The sequence below is a fragment of the Pinus tabuliformis genome, chromosome 1_2 (assembly GCF_031772625.1).
Source record: "Pinus tabuliformis cultivar Carrire ecotype Pingquan chromosome 1_2, CPIR1, whole genome shotgun sequence".
Lineage (NCBI taxonomy): Eukaryota > Viridiplantae > Streptophyta > Pinopsida > Pinales > Pinaceae > Pinus > Pinus tabuliformis.
Window position 1 is genome coordinate 101108235 of NC_142298.1, and position 24143 is coordinate 101132377.

The 24143-nt window shown below is 36.6% G+C and overlaps 1 protein-coding gene and 1 pseudogene across 1 annotated transcript; one reads left to right on the top strand and one right to left on the bottom strand.

The window, feature by feature from the left end:
• The window catches only part of LOC149204682 (sugar transporter ERD6-like 16), a 112646-nt pseudogene extending 94001 nt beyond the window's left edge, over window positions 1-18645 (bottom strand).
• Window positions 18646-20766: 2121 nt separating this feature from the next.
• On the top strand, window positions 20767-21831 carry LOC149204683 (receptor kinase-like protein Xa21). The gene is made up of 2 exons (XM_089393349.1): window positions 20767-21244; window positions 21353-21831. The coding sequence occupies exons 1-2, from the start codon at window positions 21226-21228 to the stop codon at window positions 21811-21813; spliced, it is 480 nt and encodes a 159-aa protein (XP_089249475.1). The 5' UTR covers window positions 20767-21225; the 3' UTR covers window positions 21814-21831.
• Window positions 21832-24143: the final 2312 nt, after the last annotated feature.

Consider the following 24143-nt stretch of genomic DNA (forward strand, 5'->3'; position numbering starts at 1 on the left):
GCAAATGCAAAGTTTTTTGACTTCTAGAGCATCAGTCTGGATCTGGTCCAATCTGCGGGATTTCCTCTCTCTAAGGGTAAACCTGACATCCGACTCAAGGACTCCAACAAACACCACCTTAGCTATTGTGTATGTAGGTTTAATCTTAGAAGCCAAGCCATTAAACAACTTTTTAAATATTTTTATGAACTCTGCGACATCTTCATTGTGTCTTTTCTTTATTGCATTAAATTTGGTCAAGAAATACATGTGGTCTTTCTTCTCTCTCGATTTCTGCATAAAAGTGTTTTCCAATTCCTCCCAAATGTTAATTGTTCTATTTGGTAAGGTCTGAAACCATTTTTTGGCCTCCCCGTCTAAATATTGGACAAATAGCCTTAAGACTACATGTAAGTGCTTTACATTCAAGTTTTCTACAAATGCATAAAATATATCAATGTGTTTTTTGGTTGTGACATCATCTTCCCCAGTGAATCTAGGATGGAGCTTAAGATAGACTTGGGGTATTGCATTAAAAGAATTTTATAGATTCAGAGTAGCATATCTATCGAGCAATGTTCTTGAGACAACCATATTTTTCAAAGGAACTTGAAAAAGATTTCTTGCAGGGCTTGGTTGAGAGGTTGGGGGAACCACATTGGAACACATTTGGGGAAAAATAGTGGTGGGGGTTTGAGATCGACTAGTAAGGAGAATATCTTTGATTTATTCAAATTATGGGAAGGTATGATATGTAAAAGGATCAGAACTAATAGAGGTTTATTCTGAATCAATTTTCGAAAAGTAAAAACCAGGTAGGGGAAAACGTTCTTCCAAAAAATCTAAAACTCTAGATGAGGTTTCAAGATATTTATGTTGGATTTATGATAGCTATAAGATGAGGCCTCTAGGAAAAAAACAACAGACTCTAGATTTCTTGGGATTCTTTCTCTCCAAATTCTCCTTGAGACAATTGTTTATGGGTCGAAGACAAAAGGAATTTTCTTCTATGAGGTATCTAAATGGGTATGAGGCCTTCTAAAATCTAGGGTTATAATCTGAGGACCTTGTTAGGTGAGAAATCTCAACCCACACTTTCTTTACTCACCATACAAAAGAAATGTTCAAAAATCATTCCCATGGAAATGTTGTAACAACCTTGGGTTAAAATTTCATATAATAAATTTAATAAAGGAAAAATCACACCAAGGTCATGGGACACGTATTACAAGTTGAATGTTGCACAAAGCATCTTAGTGGGCATCACTTTTTTTTTATTATTTCTAAGGGAAATTGGAAAAGGCTTTGAAAAGGAAAAAAGGAAATATTGGCATTTTATTTATGAAAATAAAGGAAAATAGGAGAAAAGGAAAGTGAAAGGCCACATATTTGCATGAGAAGGAAATTGAAGGAAAAATAGAGGAAATTGAAGAAAATAGAGGAATCAATGATAATGTTTGGTATGTGTTATATTCATTCCATGACTAGTCCCACGCGTCGTATGTTAAATCAGGCGCAGTGCCCTAGGATTTTTTTTTAATGCGAACCCAAGGATTGGGGGCAGACCCAAAGATGCTGGGAGGACTTACCCATGGTTTTTGTGCATGCATTTTGCCATGATGGTTTTCTTCCCATGGTATTTTGTAGATCTAGTCAAGGGAACTACGATTTTGTTCTAATATAGGGTTAATGGGTTGGGGTTTATGAATGCTTTGACATGTATATATATGCACTCTAACATTGAATGGAATATAATGAAAAATAAATCTGGTAGTTCTGATTTTGGGATCCAAGGGAAAATCTTTGTGTATATTTATTTTTTGTTCTCTCCAATGTATATTTTTTGTTTTAAGAATTCGTTTGCAAGTAATTTTTGCACAGGGTTAAAACCAATAGATAAAAAAGGCTTATGTGGATCAGTTCATAGCCTTTTGTGAGTTCAGTTTTGAAATTAGTTTATGAGAGGAGAAGAGCACCAAGAGAAAAAGGAAAGCAAGCAAGCAAAGGAAGGACAAGGAAATAAAAGGAAGGAAATGATCAAGCAAGGAAAAGTTGGATCAAGTGGCTTCAACGGGAATACTTGCAAGTAACAGGTTGCATGTATGATTTCCTAGTTGGTTTTTTCATTCATGGTATATGCATGTGTGTATTTGGTTATTTTTTGTCAATGGCATGGGTTTTGTTGGGTTTTACCATATTCGGATAGTTATGGTGTGATGGGATTCATTCTTGGTTGAGCTTTGGTTTATCAAAATGTTTGGATCCAGGTGAGGTGGTCTAAGGAAAATCCCAAAGGTTGGGGGTGGAGATGGTTTTCTCCAGAAATCCCTCAACTAGTGGGTGGAGATAGGAAAATTCCTCAAGGGATGGTGAAGGAATTCTAAGGCATCCAAGCTCGGTTTAGTTTTGTGATCTCAAGATTGATTTAGGTGAGATCATGGTAGTGTGAGGGTGAAGGTGGTTTAACCTCTGGATTCCCTTGTTTTTTTATGGATTGGTCTATCCCATGAGATCCCACATTCATGCTTCGAATATGGCACAGGGTGATTGGCTGAAAGAAAGATTTGGTTCAGCCCAATCTATGGTTGGGTGGTATGTGGAAGTCCTTGACTTGGTTGGACTTTGCATATGTAAATAAGAGCTAAGTTCCTCTTGTATTTCATGAGTAAATATACTTTTTATTATGTGGCTTTAATGGTTGTTCTATTATTGTTATTTATTTGGTTATATGTTGGTTATAAGCATGGTTTTATGACATAACCAAATTATGGATCTTATCATGTTTGATTGATAAAGGAAGGGTTATTGAATGCATGACCTAATAGATGTTATTGAAACTATTGTGAGAGGGCATTAGTCCTCCTTGGTAAACCTCAAATAAGTTTGAAATCCCTATGTTTAGATATGCATTCATGACCTATAGGTTGCATGTTCATCATGTGTTTGATAGAATGACTATCATGGCTAGGATGGGCTAGGGCGAATCCCTAACCAAGTTTTGTGTTAAAATCTTTGTAGGTGTGTCATACATCATTTTGGAAAGTATCATCAAGTTCTGGGAAGTGGTCTGGTGACTAGCCTTGAAAAAATATTGTAGTTGCTCCTTTGCAATATTATGTATGTGACTGGATGATTACAGTCAAATTCAGGTAGTGTTATGCCAACGCCTGGGGGTGCAGATTAGTGAAAGAGTAAGTTAGCTCAGGGTTTGGGCACCTGGAGGGTTGGTTTAGCTCTTGAGGGTCCTATAGCACCTGAGGGAAGTCAATAAAGTCTTGATTTGTTGACTTTATTTCCTTAAGGTGATCTAGGAGGTTGATTCATGTCATAGTAGTTCCTCATCTCATGTTTACCTCGACAGGTTGGTGAAAATGGGTAGATATGAGAGGTGGAATTACGGAGTAGTATCAAAGCATGGTTCAATACTTGGATTGGATGGGATAGATGCATGTTGTTATGCATGCATTATCATAGTTAAGGTTGTTGGACATGAGTTCATTGTATGAAGTTTATTTCATTATGATGGTGTTGGTATGTTATGATGTTGATGTGTTGGCTAAGATAGAGAAGGAGATGCAGATCATCAGAGCGACGTTAAAACACTATACCTCAGGGTAAGAGAAAATCGGCATACACGTTTGTATGTTGGGTATGCAGGTATGTTGGTTAATGGTTCTTATATTCCTAGTGGCTATATGCATGCATATCATCTATTGTTATTATGGTTATATATACATGATAGATGTTAGTTAATGAATGTGATCATATGCATGCACGTCGGATAGTCATGAATGATAATAACTTGTTTTTATATGCATTGTGGTCATATGCATGATAATTATGGTCATTGCACCTAAGATCTTGATGTTATATGTATCATGCTATATGGATTTCTCTTTGAAGATGGTTATGGTTATGATATTTAGGTATGAGTTGATATACTTGTGATATTGTGTCATACTAATCTAAACAAACTTGTGTTGTCTCCCCTAAGATACATTGAGGTATGAGTTTGATTATGTCGCCTATTTGGTTTAGCTAACATCTTATGTTTATAATTTGTTTGATTTTTTATTAAGTGCATGATATGAACATGTGTCTATAAGATTGCATGACAGAATGATATTGTTTATAAGTAGAACTTTGATGTAAATCACATAAAGAGAGACATTTGTCGATTTCGAGCCAACCAGTGTGGCTCATCGTCAGGACAAGTTTGGTTCAAACTTGACGATGAGCCACACTGGTTAGTTCATCGATGTCTCTCTTTATGTGATTTACGCCGAAGTTCTACTTATAAATATTATGGATCACAGAATTTCAACAGAATGATATTGTTTCAAGATGGTTGTACTAAATCAATATGTGTTGAGACAGTTGATATGTACTTGAGTGCGAGTAGGTGATGGTTTTAGTATTATGACTATGAATATGAGTTGATTCCAGATTATGACATGGATATTAGTATTGGTAAAGGTTGATTTCAAATTAATAGATATGATGTCATGATATTTGGAGCATGTGACTGACATGTATGAGCAGTTGTAGGGCAACATGCTTGGTACTAGCATGACAAGGTAAGAGAATTTTTTAATATAAATATCAGCTGGGTGATGTGACAATGCACAATAAGACTCAATTGTAGCAAGGTAAAAATTACAAGAAAGGAATTGGGTGATAATTCCTTTGGATATGTTGGAAACCGTAATTCCAAATGAATGAGTGCATTGCATGAATACAAGAAGTCGTCTCAACCTTGATTTTGTTTGACATTATGAGGATATGTGTAAAATTCCTGAACATGTATTTGGCATGTATAATAGTTGGTTTCCAATTATGTTTGGATTCATAAAGGAATTGAAGCCCCTTGAGAGATGATATATGTACATGTTCAGTTACAAGTCAACGTTCTTCACACAACAAGGTAAGGTAACTGGTATATTGTTATGTTTATCTATGCCCTTACAATTATGTGTTTATGGAAGTATGATGCATGGGATTGCATGGTATAAGAGGCTCCAATGAAATCTTAAAGAAGTCTTAGGTTGATATTTCCCTTGGAAGAATTGGGAACCCATGGGGATTGAGTCAGGGTGTTTGTTGGGAGTTTTGTGCTTTCGGTCTTTTCTGATTTGTTTGTGCCTGATTTGTAGTTTTGTTTACTTCTAGTGCATGGACACGCCATTTTGTTTTTGGTGTCGTATTGTTATTGGTTTCCATGACTTGTCTTCTTATTTACTTTTTATTCTTCCTTTTGTGCTTGAGATCCTTGGGAATTGGTTTGGGAAAGAGGAAATTTAATCGAGCTCGGAGGGAGCTTAATGAAACCCAACAGGTAATGTAAGACTTGGATGAAGCCCGATGCATAAGTAAAGGGAAGTTGAAGATAAGAATATGACAACCATTTGGATTGGATTGGGTCCATTAGGATATATTGACGGTGGTAGGATAGTCATGATCAAGGAAACAGGAAAGGTGAATTAAATGTATCGGAATCATCATATGCCTTGGCTATGTTGGGGATTGTTTTTCTCAATGTTGTGCATGGTGTGCATAGATAAAGGGAGTTCTCTTTACCTTGACCTTATGGTAACTGGTAATTATGTTGTGATCATGATTATGTTGATGTCTATATATGTATAACATGTATGTATGTATGTCATTGTCTGATCGGGTCGTCAAGGATCATGTTCGTTTTATGTTGATGTTTATATGTATGTATGCAGTTGTCTGAAAATATCATCAAAGATCATTATTATGGAGGAATGATTTCTTATGTTGGTGAATGGCATGAAGAGGTTCCTGGTTTATGAGGAATCAAGTGGAAGAGTAGCTTGACAGATCTACAAGGTTAGTATCATGTGAATATGAATTGATATTATGTGATTATACTATGTCTATGTTTATGATATGGTAGGTAATGTTGAGGGATACATCAACTGAATGAAAGTAGTGTGATTTGCGACATGTTGGAAAAGCATGGATAGTGGAAAGAAATTAGAAGCTATGTTTCTTGGTAGAGACAGTGTAGCCTCCAACTGTTTAGTGCTATTGTTGTGTATATGTTATACATGTCGTACCTGTGGTGTTGCGAACATGTGGTATGGTAAGCGTGTTGCATATGTAGTAATGTGTACATATGGTATATACGGTCTTGTGTACATATAATGTTGTGTCCATGTTATACAAGTGGTGCTATGTACATATGGTGTTCTGTGCATGTTGTACAAGTGGCATTGTGTGCATTTGGTGTTTTTTACATGTTGTAAATTTGGCACTATGTGCATGTGTTGTCGTGTACATATTGTGCAGATGGTATTGCGTACATTGGATGATGTGTACACCTTGAGAAAGTGGTGTTGTGTACATTAGGTGTTGTGTACACGTTGTGCAGGTGGCACTATGTACATGTGGTATTGTGTACATGTTATACATTTTGTGTTGTGTATATTTCATATGGCGCTATAGGTATTTCACATTCGTTGTATCATGGTATGTGTATTCGTGGTATTGTATTGTGTGTATGTATATGTATTGTGTTGTACATCGGCTGTAGGTGTATGTGTCATGTTTTATGCGGGGTTGTAGGTGTATGTGTGGCATTGTGCACTAGGTGTAGGTGTATGTCTTGTGTTGTACACTAGTTGTAGGTTTATGTGTCATGTTGTAGACTAAGTGTAGGTGTATGTGTTGTGTTGTACAATAGGTGTTCGTGTATGTGTTGTGTTGTCCATTGTGTATGTGTATGTGTTATACATTGTGATAAGAGAGCAAGGTACAAGAATTCCTAGCCCTTATTATTGATATTGAGGGTTGAGGCACTTTGGTCTCAAGATACCCTTATTGTTAATATTGAGGGTTGCAGCGGTTTAGTCTTGGGATAGCCTTATTACTATTAAGGGTTGAGGCAGTTTAGCCTTTGGATACCCTTGTTGCTATTGAGGGTTGAGGCAATATAGTCTCAGGATACCCTTGTTGATGATATTGAGGGAGGAAGTGGTTCAATTTTTGGATTCCCTTGTTTCTTAAAGAGAAGGCACTTGGTGCTTGCCAGGTTTGGCAACTGATTCAGTGTGTGTATAGAAATGATAAAGAACAAAGATAGAAACAAAGGACTGATTAAAGGATAAGTATCTGTTTATTTCATTTTTATTATGCATGTGATCTATGACTCTGATTTATGATGGTTTCGTTTCGAGCTAACCTGATGTGATATGTTTATACATGACGATTTGGTCAAAGATCTAGTTTGACTTGTTGTGACAAAAATTAAATGGAATTGCAATTGTACCTTATTGATGGGCCACCAAAGAGGTATGATTTGAATTAGTTTCAATTATTTTTAGTCTAATGGAAATTATGTGCTTGGTACGGGAAAGAAAGGTAATGCCCAGTTTGGGTGGTTGAAATTGACTACAAGGGTTAGCAGCAGCAGAAAAAGGAATTGGAATAGGAAATAGTATGCTGGAAAAGAATTTAGGAGCATGGCCATTGTGGGACACTGGTACCTAATAGTTCCCATTGATTTCCATGAGCATGTTATGACTGGCATGATGGTTTCGAGACAGGGATATGCCTTGGTTTTTGGACCTTCTAATGCAAGGAGACCTTGCTAAGGGATGAATCACTCGGTATAGGGGATGTGCGGGAACTTGGAAGGTGAGTGATTGCAATGAAGGGGGTCATCGGATTTCCAAAGGGATTGTGTAGCACAGAAGGGAAGGCCGTGGGATGGATTTGTTTTGGTTAGTAGCATTGCTAGATGGAATCAGATGCATATTGGGAGTGTACCCTAGAACACTAAGCTAGTAATTTTTCATTGAGGGAATAGGTAGTGCAAGGATTCTAGCACTAGAGATTGGATGCAGGTTTGACTTTGACGGTGGATTCTAGACTTCCTGGGAAGGAGGTAAATCTGGTACTACTCTTGAGGGTGGAGGTGTGAGCCTATAGATTCTCTTGTTGCGGATGCAAGCATCGTATCATTTTATTTGTTGGTTAGATAAAATGTGCATATGTATATATGTGTATATTATTGTAAATATTGTATCGAGCTAGATTTATAATGCTCCACAAACAGTATGGTTATTTGCTAGTTGAAGAAAATGTGCATAAGTATATGTGTTTGTTATTGTAAATATCATACTGAGATGTGTCATAAATCTCTAGTAAATGTTATCATTGTCACATTTTCAATAGATTTTTATTGTAAATATTGCATCGAGATGAGTTATAAAGCTCCATGGGTAGTATGTTTGGTTTTCAGTGGTCTTGCTGGTTGTAGGTATCATAGAACACCAAGGACAATGTTCCCCTAGGGGGTGGGGTCTGTAACAGCTCCAGGTCATGGGACAAGTATTCCAAGTTGAATATTGGGCAAAGCATCTTAGTGAGAATCACTTGTTGTTTATTATGGTTAAGGGAAATTGGCAAAGGCATTGGGAAAGGCTTTGAAAAGGAAAAAGGAACTATTGGCATTTTATTTATGAAAATAAAAGAAATTAGGAAAAAAGGAAGGGTGAAAGGTCACATATTTCCATGAGAAGGAAATTGAAATAAAAATAGAGGAAATTGAACAAAATAGAAGCCTTAATGATAAAAAGGCTTCTAAGGATCATTTCACAGCCTTTTGTCAGTTTAGTTTTCAAATTAGTATGATAGAGGAGAAGAGCACCAAGAGGAAAAGGAAGGACAATGAAAGAAAATGAAAGAAAGGATCAAGCAAGGAAAGGTTGGATGAAGCGGCTTCAACGGGAATACTTGCAAGTAACAGGTTGCATGAATAATTTCCTAGCTATTTTCGGGATGCATGGTATATGCATGTGTGTATTTGGTTATTTGTTGTTAATTTCATGGGTTTTGTTAGGTTTCAACAGTAGTTGTAGCCTTGCCTTGCCATTTCTAGACAACCATGGTGTCAAGGGATCCATTCTTGGTTGAGCTTTGGATTACTAGAAGGTTTTGGATCAGGGTGAGGTGGTCTCAAGAAAATCCCAAGGGTTGGAGGTGGAGATGGTTTTCTCCTGGAAGCCCTTAGTAGGTGGGTGGAGACAAGAAAATTACTCAAGGGATGGTGAAGGAATTCCGAGGCATCCAATATTGGTTTGTTTTTTGATCTCAAGACCGGTGTAGGTGGGATCACAGTAATGTGAGGGTGGAGTTGATTTAACATCTAGATTCCCTTGTTTTTTTATTGATTGGTTTATCCCATGAGATCCCATATTCGTGCTTGGAATATGGCACAGGGGGTGATTGGCTGAAAGAAATATTTGGTTCAACACAATCTATGGTCAGGTGGTACATGGAAGTCCCTAACTTGGTTGGCCTTTGCATATGGAAATAAAAACTAAGTTCCTCTTATATTTCATGATTAAATGTACTTGTTATTATGTGGATTTAATGGTGGTTCTATTATTTGTATTTATCTGCTTATATGTTGGTTATAAGCATGGTTTTATGACAAATCCAAGTTATGGCTCTTATCATGTTTGATTGATAAATGAAGGTTTATTGAATGCATTACCTAATAGATGTTATTGCAACTATTGTGAGAGGGCATTAGTCCTCCTTGGTAAAACTTTGATAAGTTTTAGATCTCTATGTTCAAATATGCATTTATAACCTGTAGGTTGCATGTTCATAATGTGTTTGACAAAATGACTGTCATGGCTAGGATAGGATAGGGTGAGTCCCTAATCAAGTTTTGTGTTAAAATCTTTTTCTATGTGTCATACATCATTATGGAAATTCTCGTCAAGTTCTAGGCAATGGTCTAGTGACTAGCCTTGAAAACATGTCTTAGATTTTGCAGCTGCTAGCACAGAACTGGGTAAAAAAGATTGCAGTCGCTCCCTTGTAGGATTATGCATGCCACTGGAGGATTACAATCAAATTTAGGCATCGTTATTCCATAATATGGGGGTTTAGATCAGTGAAATAGCAAGTTAACTCAAGGTTTGTGAACCTCGAGGGATGGTTTAGCTCTTGGGGGTCCTGTAGCACCTAAGAGAATTCAGTAAAGTCTTGGTTTGTCAACTCCATAGGAGGTTGAGTCATGTCATAGTAACTCCTCTTCTGATGTTTACCCCAATAGGATGGTGAAAGTGGGTAGATATGAGAGGTGGCATTACAAATATATTCTATTTCGTTCCCTGACAATGGCGACATAAGATTTTGATGCTCCTAGAGACAACCCCCAGGTTGAGGAGAAGGTCAATGTCTAGGACATCTTAGAGTCTCTTGTAGATGAATCATTATTGCTCAAGAGTTGAAATGTAAAATTATTTAAATCTGGTTCAGTGATCATACCTAGATACCAACCACATTAGATACATTGACAACATTTATTTCCAAAGAATTAAAGTTCATCCATGGTGGCCTACACATAGATAGTGAAGATTCTTTAGCTATTGTAGCATAGGTGACGGAAGAGATGAAGAAAGAAATCCGGCGCAGAGGGCTAGAGATAGAATATTATGCACTAAGCTTCAACTAAATAATGTGTAGACAAAGGAAATGCAATTAGAAACCATGGAGTGCATTTTAAGGCTTTCAATATTACATCTATAGGTGCCATTTTCCATAGCATGACATAGATAGACGTGACATACAAGATTGATTTCCAACAGCTACAATTACATTATTCCTAAGAAGAAAGAAACTCATATGAAAATCATAGACAAAGATAGGAGCACATAATCCACATATCAATGCTTAGAATCACCAGAATCTTCTTCATTACTATTTCAGAACAACATACATATCATTAATCCTCAGAACTTGCAAAACTTGCAGAAAATTGCAGCCTCTAAAATAGAAAATCGAATGCCTACAAATGAGTTCCTCTTCCCCTTTATAGGAAGAGTCCTCGCAAAAAATAGTTACAAAATATTTTGTAGTGCGACAACTATCTAAAATAATGATCTATGTGAGTGTACCAAAGGCCTAGTTGTTCTAATTATTACATAACAACTTGATTCTTTCTTGAAAATAAAATATTTACAAAAACTGTCAAAATGGCAGAGATATGTTATGATTTCAAATCAGAAAAGATCTGCAATATTGGCTTGCTTGATCCGTCGAGGTGGACCCATAATCCACTATCCATCTTTTCCATGATTTTTGAAGGTTAAGGAGTATCACCAGCTCAAGAGGAGAATAAGGCTTGATTTGTTTTTCACTGCTAATGATAGCCTCTCCCAATGGTGGCAACATTTGAGTGGAGATATTGGTGAGTGATTTCAAAACCAACCAATTGGTGTGGGGTTTGACCAGAAAGTGCCAATTAGCTTCGAGATCAATTTTTCCTAACTGGTTAACTTTCTATGTGAACTCAACCCACTGTTGAAGCTAATTCCTAGGTAGGCTCTCCACATCTGGCAAGGAATCTTTGAGACAGTTGGAGATTAGATTCGATTCAAGTAAGGAATCATTAATGGGTCCCAACAAGGCATTTTACATCTCACATACATCACTAATGTTCTTTTTAATTTATCATATCTGGGCCGTCCATCCCTTAAGGATAACTTATTTATGCATTGCATCAATTTTAGGAAAGTGAGATTTCCTCCCCTCAACATTGTCTTGCCATTCTAACATTTCAATAAGGTCCTTCTTATCTTCATCAAAACATGAAATAATTTCCACTAATTCATCAGTCAAATCATTTCCCAATCTTCATTGTTCCTAAATCAAGTTCAACTTCTCACAGAACCATCTTTGTTGCCTTTGTAGTCGTACATTCAAGTCATGGGACTCCTACTTGAAATCCTTCAGCTGAAGTGCCTCCGCTATAATTGCTTTATCTTTTGATGGGATTCTCGGAGTTATTTATCCTTAGCCTTAACCTCCTCTGCATGATGAATTTGAAGGGAATTGAACTATTTTGTAGATCTACCAATGCAATCTCCTTTTGATCTAGTTGATATTTCCACTGTGCTCCCAATTGCTCCTTCTTATTTATGAGTTCCCATTCCAAGGAGGAAATATTCTCATCCTTCTCTCTCAGCAATTCTTGAACTTCCATGGCTTTTTCCATGGTGGAAAAAGAATATGAAACTGTGGACTGAGTTAATTTTCCAAGTTCCTCAGTAGGGGAAACTGAAGTACCTTTTCATAGGACTTCAAGGAGGGAATCTTGGGAGGTTTTCCTTAAAACTAAGGCCTGGGACACGACTATATTTCTCTTCTTCCTTCCTCTCTTTACCACTACCTTATGCACAGGGCTGTAAAAAATATCCATTGGGGGCATCTCTTTAATTTCAAGGAAGATCTCTAAAGTAGGATTAACTGGGATAATCTCTACTTCAGGTTAGGTAACCATTGGTGTCTTCTAAGTTGTGGATTTCTCTATCTTGATGTGCTTCTGAGAAGGTGGAATATTGAATGGAGTCAACTGCTGGAAAATATTTTCTCCCTCTAAGACCTCTTTCCCTCTTTCCCCTTTCTTAGATTGCTTGAGGGTCTGATCAAACTATTCCCAGACCTGCTCCAAGTTTGGGTCCACTGTATGCAATTGTCCTTCAGGTTCTAAAGAACTAGTTGTTATTATTTCTTTTTGTTGGGGAGAGTCCAATTGTTGGGAGGAACTCCCTTGCTAAGTAGATACTAAGGTATCCTTTAAATATATTTTCCGTCGCAGAGGAAGTTGCAAAAAATATAATGGCAGGGTGGCAGTCTTGCATTTCTAAATTTGAGGAACTGTTCTCGCTCCTGGAATGAAAAATCCTCATTTTCCATTTTCAAAACTAAATCATAGGAACCTACTTTAGCAAACAACTTGTCAAACTTGTTTTCTTCATGGAGGAACCTTCTGATACCGGAGTTCAGGGCTACTTGCTTTTCCACTCCATATGGTCATAAAGCCCAATAGGAATAGTGGCCAACTTTAATATCTCAACAGGCTTTAGTTACTTTTCAACATGCCAATAGTTGGCCAAAGAGAATATTCCAAAAGTCAGGGGGAATTGAGGCCACGTCTTCTTCTTGTAATCTTCTAAGGATTTGGTAATCTCGTTACTAACTGTTTGGTATGCCACCTCCCTACACAACAACTTGTCTGGGATGTATAGTGGCAAGACATGTGGGGGTGCATGACTGCCCAAGACTTTGATGTAGTTGAATGATTCTTCACCAAAACAATTCCAAATCCTCCTAGGGTCTTCCATATCTTCCCAGGAAATTCTCGGGGGCTTAGTTTCAAATATGATTTCATAGATTGGGACCATGATCATGTTATAGATTTGATAGAAATGACAAAAATAATTGGTCTCACAGAGTATACCATGATAAACGTAAATTTGTGTTGGATCAAAGATGGTCCACTTCCATCCCATGGCTAGAAAGTCAAGGGAATAATAGAGGGATTCCATGACATAGGTTGACATATAAAATGAAGGCATTTTTTTCTCCCGGACAATATGGGAAGAGTGGAAATCTAGAATGTGTTTGGCTAGATTATTTGATAAAATAGTGGCCCAATTGAAGATGTAGCCATCAGAAGATCCATCAATTAGAGGGATCCAATCATTGGGGAATTTAGACACATTTGGAAATGCATGTAGCCTACAGAGCATGGAAACTACTTAACTAAAAGGAGAAGCTAGTGAACATATGGAATACTTACCATCTTGCTCCTTTTTGTGCTTGTTCAGGTCACTCCTCTAGTCTTTAATGGAGTTGGTTGGATCCTCATTCTTTTTACATATGTCGTCCACATAATTTTTGTCATAAACGCATTGAGGGTTTGGCAAGTGGTACATCTCCTGAAAGGCTTTTCTAAAAACAAATCAATTGTGGTGCCCTTAATGGTGTGGAACTTCCTCTCTACAATATCCATCGTTTCAATACCTCATCTAACCATGTCAGTGTAAGCTAGAATGTGAGGCCTCGCTCTAATTCTGTGCATGAAGTAATTGTTTGTGTCCTGCGGGGTTGCCTCTAAGGTGGGGGTTTCATCGTTGACGAAGACTATTCTGACAGTCACTCGGGGACCTTCATCTTCAAAATACTTGTAAAATTCCTCCCACAAGGAATGCCCTGAATCCCTGATGCATACAATGTCTGAAAATAGTTTCGCCCCCGGTAACTTTTCATCAAAGGTTTCTCTAAATGGGCCAGTGGGTTGCTACACGGGGGCTTTCAACTTCCCCTTGGTTTTCTTCATTTCTTCCTGATGAGGGTGGTAGAGGATTTCCTGGTTAGTGGAGGGAATAGAACATTGTGAGTGCATGAAAGTCTTCACTCTAGTTGGAATTTGATTGGAGGCAATTACAAACAGATGGAATGGCTTGACATAGAATAGTTTTAAATAGACAAATTTAGATTGCAACAGTCAGTGCGTGGGATGTAACTATTGGTTTGCGGGGATTTTAGGTGGGAAAGGGAGGATATGGCATGGGGGGAGGAGACATGCGGAGGAACTCTATTGGGTGGAGGACAAGGGAGGAGGGTGATGTATCAAACAGTCTCACACTCGCTTGCCACGCTTCCCTGATAATGGTCCTTATCGTTGACATGGTCATTTCACTACCTTGATAGGTGGCGGGCCCATTTTATCTCTTCTAGCAAGGTCCCTGGGTGGAGTTGGAGGCAAGGCTCGATCCACCAAAATTATTCACAACCATTGGTTTGCACCATACATTTTTTTGACTCTAACTTTCCAGGGGCAAGCATCAGCTTAACGACTGCACTTGTGTACTGACTGGAGCTTCTCCCGAGTGAGGTGGCCTCAAGAAGGATGATGATCTGCTCTGTAGGTGGCCGCCCTTTAGTCCTTTTCAATTGAGAAATGGGGAAGACCCACTACCACTTGGTGATTCCTCCGTGCCGAAAAATGGTGCCGCTTACTCTTAAGCTGGAACCCAGATGCCGATGCTTTGGTCCCCTGGTCCTTGAAAGCCTGACTCCTTTTGAAACATAATTTGAAATTGTTAGAGGGGTCCGACCCTCTGGGGTGTACTACTGGGATGACATCAACCAAGCCACATGTCAACGTGTGATTAATCGATGTGCCATCCATATAAGGGTCCTTTGGGTACCTTAAAACTTCAAAATTGTTTTTCATATGTCCCCATCCCAGTGGATGGTTGCTAGCGTCACCTTTTCCTAATGATATTTTTCCACCTGTCCGGTCAGAGGAGAGAGAGAAGGGTCCCTGGTGCTTTTCTATGCGAGAAATTTCTTCTATAAATGGTTCAATCCTAGCGCCTTCGAAAATTGAGTTAACAAAAGGTTAAAGGGTTCCATGGTTGCGGGGTCTAAGCCTTCAATTTTTGTTACAGGGTCACGTCAATAGACGACCTCGACTCCGAGAATTGATGGATCCCTGGTCCCTGAAAGCCTTTTGAAATTGAATTTATAACAAGTTATGAGATTCTAGAGTCATAGGGTCTCTGAGATTTTGACATTTATGGGTCCAACGTTGACTGCCCTTATATTTTGATCCAGGAGGCCAATTTTAGACTTTCTTATATTGTTGGAAATATTTTCCAGAGCACTTTCTGATTGAGTGGGTTTGATATGGTCTTTGAGCTCATCTGTTTCTCTGAAAATGGCCCCAAACTCTTCTATGTTTTTCACCTCACCCGCTTTGTCATGTAAGGCTTAAGGGAAAAGAAGAGCAGGGTACAACAAGAAAGCTAAAGCTTGATTAGAGAATCTATTACAACCAAGACCCCAATAATTTTAGAAGTTTCCTTCTTTGATGAATAAGGTTGGAAGGTGTTTACTCTCCTGAGATGAGTTAGAGTTTTTCCTCAATAGGTGCCTTGGCACATCTTTCCAATAGTAGTGGTGGTCCACAAAGAGACAACAAATATCATATTTACAGACATTGAGTGATTAACAAAATATGCTCACCCCATTTGAGTATCTAGAAAAAGATAAAGCCGGTTAAATTATTGACTCAATATTCACTAGCAGCTTTTGAAAGGAATTGTTTCACCAAGTGGGAACCTCATTAACAATAAATATTCAATACAATCCAATGAAAAATGGACAAAGTGGTAAACAAATGCCTTGAAGGATATTTGAAGAACTTTGTGAATGATTGTGAATTGCGGTGACACAAATGGTTACACCTTGCATAATGGTGACACAAGACTACCCATCACACCTTTTAATGCTTTATATGAATACCTAACATTGTCAATTAAAAAATATGTTGTTGCCAAGTTCAAAGTTCCCAATGCAAATAATTATTTAATCAGTTGTGTTGAGATCCTTGGAATCCTAAAGAATCATCTTGAACAAACAAGTAATGAGGTTCATGAAAATCATCTATAGTAATGAAAACACTTTATCTTAGAATACTTTTCTTATTCTCACACTAGATCTCAATGTAAGAATATTTCTAGTAACATTGATTTTCATAAATTATTATTTTTTGAAAACTAAAGAGAGAGCTACAAAAAAATCTCTTTAAACTTAGTAATCATAAATGCAAAATGTTGTTGGGGGGTAGCTCATATGTTGATCGAAGTAATGTGAAATGTAGTATACCTAGGGGGGATAATATGGAGGGAGGTACCCAAAGTAATAATGCGATGTAGGATAATAAATAAATGAGCCATAGTTAATAAATAAAGTGGTTAACCTACATAATGAAAGAGACCACAAGTAGTTATGAAATAATTTGATATGCCCATAGTATTGGATATATGGTATTGAAAGACCCATGGTTATTGCCCATGGTATTGTATGTATGAAACCTACATAGAGGGCTAGAGACTTTCCATTGAGACATGTAAAGCATTGGTTTTGTATTGACAAGCGATGACTTGTCGAGTGATCTCTTTCCTTAAGTAGTAGTTTTATAATGTTATCCTACCTCAAGAGTTTTGATTAATAAAGATCTTAAGCTTCTATATTTTGTTTTTGTATTTCTCTTGAGATTATTTGCAATTATTGTGCATATTTGCAATTTTAATATATTTCCGAGTTAGATCTATTTTATGAAATATATGTGAAAATTAAGAGATCTAAGGTTCAAATCCCCTATTTGAGACTTGGTTTAAAGAGAGGAGCCTAGAGCAGGCCATAAACCTCTAGAAAATACAACAACAAAACATAAACACAAAAATTTAAAATAAATCGCTTGATAATGACCACTTTCAAACCATTTAATTCTAACACAACTCTGTTTCACATTACCGAAATTAACGAAATAGAGTTTACATAAATCGAGGCTGGTCGAACGACGATGCTTTGCGATAAAAGAGCACCAATGATTTCATTCACCGATGTGGTTTCTATGCGAAATCTTTGGTAGCCGAATCTTTCGTAATAAGTAATAAATGGTTATCATGTAACAATACGGAATCAAAGGTTTCAAAATAAACAACGATTATCAAATAATTATTAGATTATTTTATTAACCAATCAAAGTAACGCATTATTATATTAGTTTATTAATCAATTAAAGGAAGTTCTATTATTAAATAGAGTAATGTCTGATTGGAGATTACATAATAGCTTTTGGTTTACAGATTAGTGAGACACTGATTTCCTGCTTATTTTTATTATTCAAAAAATTATAATTGGTCGATAAAAAGGAGGTGGGAAATCATGTTAAATGGTAAACCATTCACATGAAACTTTATAGCTCTTTGTTTCAACGAAAACACCGGAAACTCATTTTCTCGGCAGAGTGGAACACTTTTTTAACCGATGAGCGTTAATATGTTTCAACGACAACATCGGCATCCAATTTTCTACGCGGAGGTGGAACACTTTTTAACTAATGACCCATGTGACATTAACTTTGTTATTAAATAATGTTTTTTTATTAGAACGGACGGGAGATTTACTAATGATTACTAATCATTAGTAAATTAAAGCAACTTATATTTACTGATGGGATTCCATGATAGTTTTTGGTTTCCATACCGCTTACACACGGAGTTCGTGCGTCTATTGGTAATAAATTTTAATTTTCATTTTATATGATCAAGTTGAATGGGAAACCATTCACACTAAACTTTATAATTATACATGTTTTAACGAGAATATCGGAAACCACTTTTCTCAGCAGTGGAAGGCATTTGAAAGACTTCTTTTGACGTGAGCGTCAGCACAGAGTGGCCTCCCTCAACCTCCGTCATTCACACCCAACTTTATAATTATATATGTTTTAACGACAACATCGGAAGACTTTTGAAAGACTTCTTTTGAATGGCCTCATGATTGATGCCTCATGATTGGAAACTATTCGCACGAAACTTTATAATTATACATGTTTTAACGAGAACATCGGAAACCACTTTTGACAGAGAGGAACGGCCTCATTATTGATGCATTGTTCTTCACGTTTTTCCCCTCTCTACGTTCACACTATACACGGTACTACGTATTCTTCACGACGCCGAAACACGCGGTTTCTCTCCTTATAAATACTCACTCACTTCTCCACCCATACACATATACCCACTGCATTTCTCCCCTCCCCTTTCCATCTTGACCACCATGCCCTCTCTTTCTTTTGCTTTTCATCTGCTCTTTCTCCTCCTCATCTTTTCCTTCACCCCTGGGAAAGGATCCCACTCTTTCCGCAATGACCACCAATCCCTGGTGGAATTCAGGAACCTCATTGCCACCAATTCCCTCGCAGATTGGACTCCCGCCAACCCCTTCTGCAACTGGACCGGCGTCACCTGCAACAGCCGTCATCCACTCAGAGTGGCATCCCTCAACCTCACTGACATGGATCTGAGCGGTTCCATTTCTCCATCGCTCGGCAATTTGTCGTTTCTCCGCACGCTCGATCTTTCAGGGAATGAGCTCACTGGTCATATCCCCAATCAACTGGGACGCCTCTTTCGTTTGAGGGAGCTCTTGTTGAACGACAATGGCTTGGACGGAAATATCCCAACTCAACTCTGCAGTTGCAGAAATTTGACTTTTCTGGCGCTCTCCTTCAACAAGCTGACCGGAAATATCCCGAGCGAGTTGGGTTCCCTTCGGCTTTTGCAAGTGCTTGCATTGGGAGAGAACGCGCTGACAGGTACCATTCCCTCTTCCTTGGGAAACCTTTCATCGCTGATTGAATTAGGTTTGGAATACAATAGTCTCACCGGTCCTATTCCGAGTCAACTCATCACCTGCAAAAAATTGACTCTCCTGCTGCTCCCCTTCAACCGTCTGACCGGAAATATCCCGAGGGAGTTGGGTTCCCTCCCGCAATTGCAGATTCCTTACTTGGGAAACAACGAGCTGACAGGTACCATTCCCTCTTCCTTGGGCCGCCTCACCCGTTTGCAACATCTTTCTCTTTCCCTAAATGATTTGTCAGGTCACATACCCCCATCTTTGTCAAATATGTTAAACTTGCAACTTCTCGATTTAGGGGCAAATCAACTTAGTGGAGAGATTCCAAAGTTTATTGGAAATTTTTCTAACTTAGTACAACTGATTTTAGGTAATAACAAGCTGAGTGGGACCGTGCCTATAGAGTTGGCTAAGTTATCTTTTCTGGAACTTTTACTTTTGAATAACAATCAACTAGATAGTGGCAATGCTATAAACATGCCTTTTTTTACTGCTCTCACTAATTGCTCTCATTTAAAGAGTTTATGGTTGCACAACAATAAATTAAGTGGTGTTTTGCCACTTGCTATAGGTAGACTTTCTACTAATTTATCTATGTTAACATTATCAAATAATAAAATACAAGGAAACATCTCTCCACATATAGGTAATCTTAGCAGCCTAATTTTATTAAATTTAAGTGAAAACTTTCTAAATGGTAATGTTCCACCATTAGGAAAACTTTTAAAAATAGAAAGATTGTATTTAAGTAACAATAACTTTGAAGGAGACATACCTAACGATTTTGAAGGCTTACAACACCTTGGTCTCTTGGACCTTAGTGGAAATAGTCTCTCTGGAAAGATTCCAAATTCCCTTTCACTCCTTAAACAACTAAGAAGACTCCATCTTCATCACAATAACTTATCAGGGACCATACCTTCCAGCTTAGGAGATTGTATAAATTTGGAATTGCTTGACCTATCTCACAATAGGCTCTCTGGAAGTATACCACATGAAATTGGGAAATTTTCTAATCTACAATTCTATTTGAATTTGTCATGGAATTTATTAGAAGGTTCCTTGCCCCCAGAGATTGGTAAAATTGCAATGGCTCAAGCTATAGACATCTCTGTCAATCAATTGATTGGGGAAATGCCCCCTGCACTTGGAAGTTGCAATGAGCTACAATTATTGAACTTATCTCGCAATTCCTTCCAAGGGTCTATTCCAGAGTCACTTGGAAATTTGCAAAGCCTTGCAAGTCTAGACCTCTCTTTGAACAACTTATCAGGTATAATACCAGTGGTCACACTCAAGAATTTGAAAATGCTTGAAAGCTTGAATATGTCTTTCAACAATTTCACTGGGGAAATTCCAGAAGGAGGGTTTTTTGCAAATAGAACAATTGTCATGTCCTTAATTGGAAATCCTAGCCTTTGTGGACCGCAAGTATTTCAACTGCCTGCATGTCAAACGCCAAGACATCATTTTGCACTTGTAAAAAGATTGATACTGCCAGTGAGTGGAGTTGCTGCTTTTATATTATGTTGTTTACTTTTCGGATTCCTTTGCAAAAGAAAGGGATTCCTTTGGAACAGAAATATGCTTGTGCAAAAATTTGATTCCTCACAAGCCATTTTGCAAAGGTTGGAGCACAAAAGGATCTCATATCAAGAGCTTCATATAGCAACTAATGGATTTGTCGAGGCCAACTTGTTGGGAACAGGGAATTTTGGTTCAGTTTATAAAGGAATTTTGATTGATGGCACACTTTTTGCTGTAAAAGTTTTCCATTTGCTAAAGGACAAGGCTGAAAAGAGTTTTAAAGCGGAATGTAGCGTCTTGCAAAAGGTTCGACATCGAAATCTGGTGAAAATCATAACCTCATGTTGCAACATTGATTTCAAAGGATTAGTGTTCAAATTTATGTCTAATGGAAGCCTGGAGAAGCATTTGTATCCTAATACAAATGACAACAATGGTGAAGATGCATGTGAAATGGGACTAAAAACAAGATTGGACATTGCAATAGATGTGGCCCATGCCATTGAATATCTTCATCATGATTCATTTGTGCAGGTAGTGCATTGTGATTTAAAACCAAATAATGTGCTTATTGATGAAGACATGTCAGGGCATGTAACAGATTTTGGTATTGCAAGATTAATTGATGAAACCTCTTCTGAGTCACTTACTTCAACACTTTCTTTGAAATGATCTATGGGCTATATTGCACCAGGTATGACATTTAGAATGTTAAATGTTTGCTTTTCATTTCTAAATGTCTCACCAACATTTTTGTATGGAACAATAGAGTAAAATTTGATGAATGTTATCTTAAATGCAGAGTATGGATTCGGTCAGCCAGTGTCTACCAAAGGAGATATTTACAGCTATGGCATTTTGTTATTGGAAATGCTTACGAGGAAACGACCAACTAATGATATGTTTTCTGGAGACCTGAACTTGCACAAGTGGGTAAATCTAGCCTTTCCAAGCAGCGTTAAGGAGGTAATTGACAACAACCTTCTTAGGGAGGTGGAAGGAGATGAATTTGAAGAAAACAATGTATTCAATTGCATATCTTCTCTTATACAAGTTGGTTTGGTTTGTTCAAAAGATTCACCCAATGAACGACCAACTATGAGAGATGTGGTAATGGTATTGGAGAACCTTAGAAATGATTTGGGGGCAAATGCAATTGCTTCTAGGAGATTAAGGCAAAGCATATCTAATTTGCTTAGCAATACAAATGCAACAAGGAGTGATACACATGCATCAAATGCCCATAGTTCTTCCTCATTTTAGTTTGTGAAATTTGCAATACCAAAAGATTTCAATATTTCCATTGTGCATACAATGGCACTTGTTTTTTTTTTTTAAGTTATAATCATTGAAGTAAACTTCTATTAGTATTTATTTTTATATGTCAGTATTATCAAAATAAAAAGTACACACTTTTGTGACATTCCAACTATACATTGGTTTATTTTATTGGCTATTCATAATGACAATGTTTTTAATTGTCTCAAATTAATTTCATTATATATTTGTCTATAAATGAAAGGATATAATTAAAAAATAACAATCAACTATAACTTATAAACACACTTTTTTAGATCAGTGAATTGATTTTATGAATTATATTGGATTTTAATTACATTTTTGATTAATTATTTGACCAAATTTTTGTTCATATTTACTATCTATTTATGATTATTATTAATGTGAAAATTAAATTCTTTAATAACACTTTATTAACCAAATGAAAAAATTATATCTTAATGTGATTTATTACTATTATCCATGATGTCACTATTCATATCTACAAAATAACAACCTCTCTCACAAAAGGTGATATGAAACTAATTGTATTATCTTTAGAGCGCAAATTACTGGATTAATATATTAAATTTAACCATAACTAATTTGTTTACGTCATTAACAATAATTTAAATGTTGAATTCCCATTTAGATGTGATTTTTTAAATTTTCATGTAAATCAAATTGATGAAACATCAAGAACAATTCTATTCTTTTAAATATATCATTTTATCCATTTAAATTCCAGTTATATATAATTTGTTTATATTATCAATAAAAATTCAATAGTTAAATTCTAATCTTAAATATGATATTTTAATTTTCTTATTAATGAGATTAGTGAGCCATTAATGGAACTTGATGGTGAACTATATACAATGCATGAATATTTAAGTATACAATTTTGATCTAAAGATCATGTTGAAAGACATGAAAATTTATGTTACAAAACTATGACTTATTATAATTTTTAACAATTTAAAACTTTTTTTAGTTATATTATAATTATATCATATATAAATTTTATATCCCCATACATTGTTGGAGACATGTCTGAGATATTTCCTTACCCTTTCAAACCTTCTTTTCTTCAAAGGACTCTTGTTGACCATGTATATATTTGGCTTCTTGTAATAGGGCTTCTTATATTCTAGTGAATACTTTAATTTGATAGTTAATGTTATTGACAAAACAATGGGATATGGAAGATGTTTTATTCATTACTCCTATTAATAAAGTAGCGAGTGATGAAAGTTAAGGTTTTATGCTAAGTTGGCCTCTCTAGCTTCAAATGGATAGAGGTTTCTTGAATATGGTACAAATTTGTTATCATTTCAAAACCATAAATCACATAGATTTCATTTCACAATTTTCTAAGTGCTATGTTCATTGAATTTATCTCAAACTACCTTATTAGGATCTACTCCAAATTCAATTGGAAATTTACAGAGTCTTATGAACATAGATCTTCCTTCCAATTCCCTATTAAGGACAATTCCAATTACTCTGGCATTTGAAAATGTTTTAGTATTTGAAATTATCTTTCAACAATCTCATTGGGGAAATTCCAAAAGGAGGGTTTTTTTTATCAAAAAAAAAACAATTTTCATGTCCTTCATTGGAAACCCTATCTTTTTCAAACCACAAGCATTCGAATTACCTATCTCTCAAACAACAAGAGATTATTTTGCGTTTGTGAGTGTTATTGCTAATGAATGTAGTTATTGTTGTTGTACTATGTTGTCTACTTTTGGGATTCATTTGGAAAGGAAATAAGTGTATGCAAAATGTTAATTCCTTGCAACATATTGTCTAAAGGTTAGATTAGAAAAGGATCTCATATGATGAGCTTCACATAGAAATTAATAGATTTACCAAAGCCAACTTGTTAGTAATGAGGAGTTTTGGTTAATTTATAAAGGAATTTTAGCGATGACACAGTTGTGGCTACATAAGTTTTCTAGTTGCAAAAGACAAGGTTTTCAATAGTTCTAGATTAGAATGTAGTGTTCTACAAAAGGTTCAAAATTGAAATCTGGTGAGAATCATAACTTTATGTTCCAACCTCCATTTTAAAGGATTAATGTTCCAATATATGTCTAACAAAAGCTTTGAGAAGCATTTGTAGGGATGACAATAATGGTGAAGATGTATGTGAATTGGCTTTGAAAACACAATTGGATATTGCCATAGATGTGGCCCATGCGATGGAGTACTTTCATCATGATTCTTTTGTTCAAGTGGTACTTTTTTATTTGAAATCCGATAATGTGTTTTTGGATGAAGACATGATAGTCCATATAGTGGACTTTGGT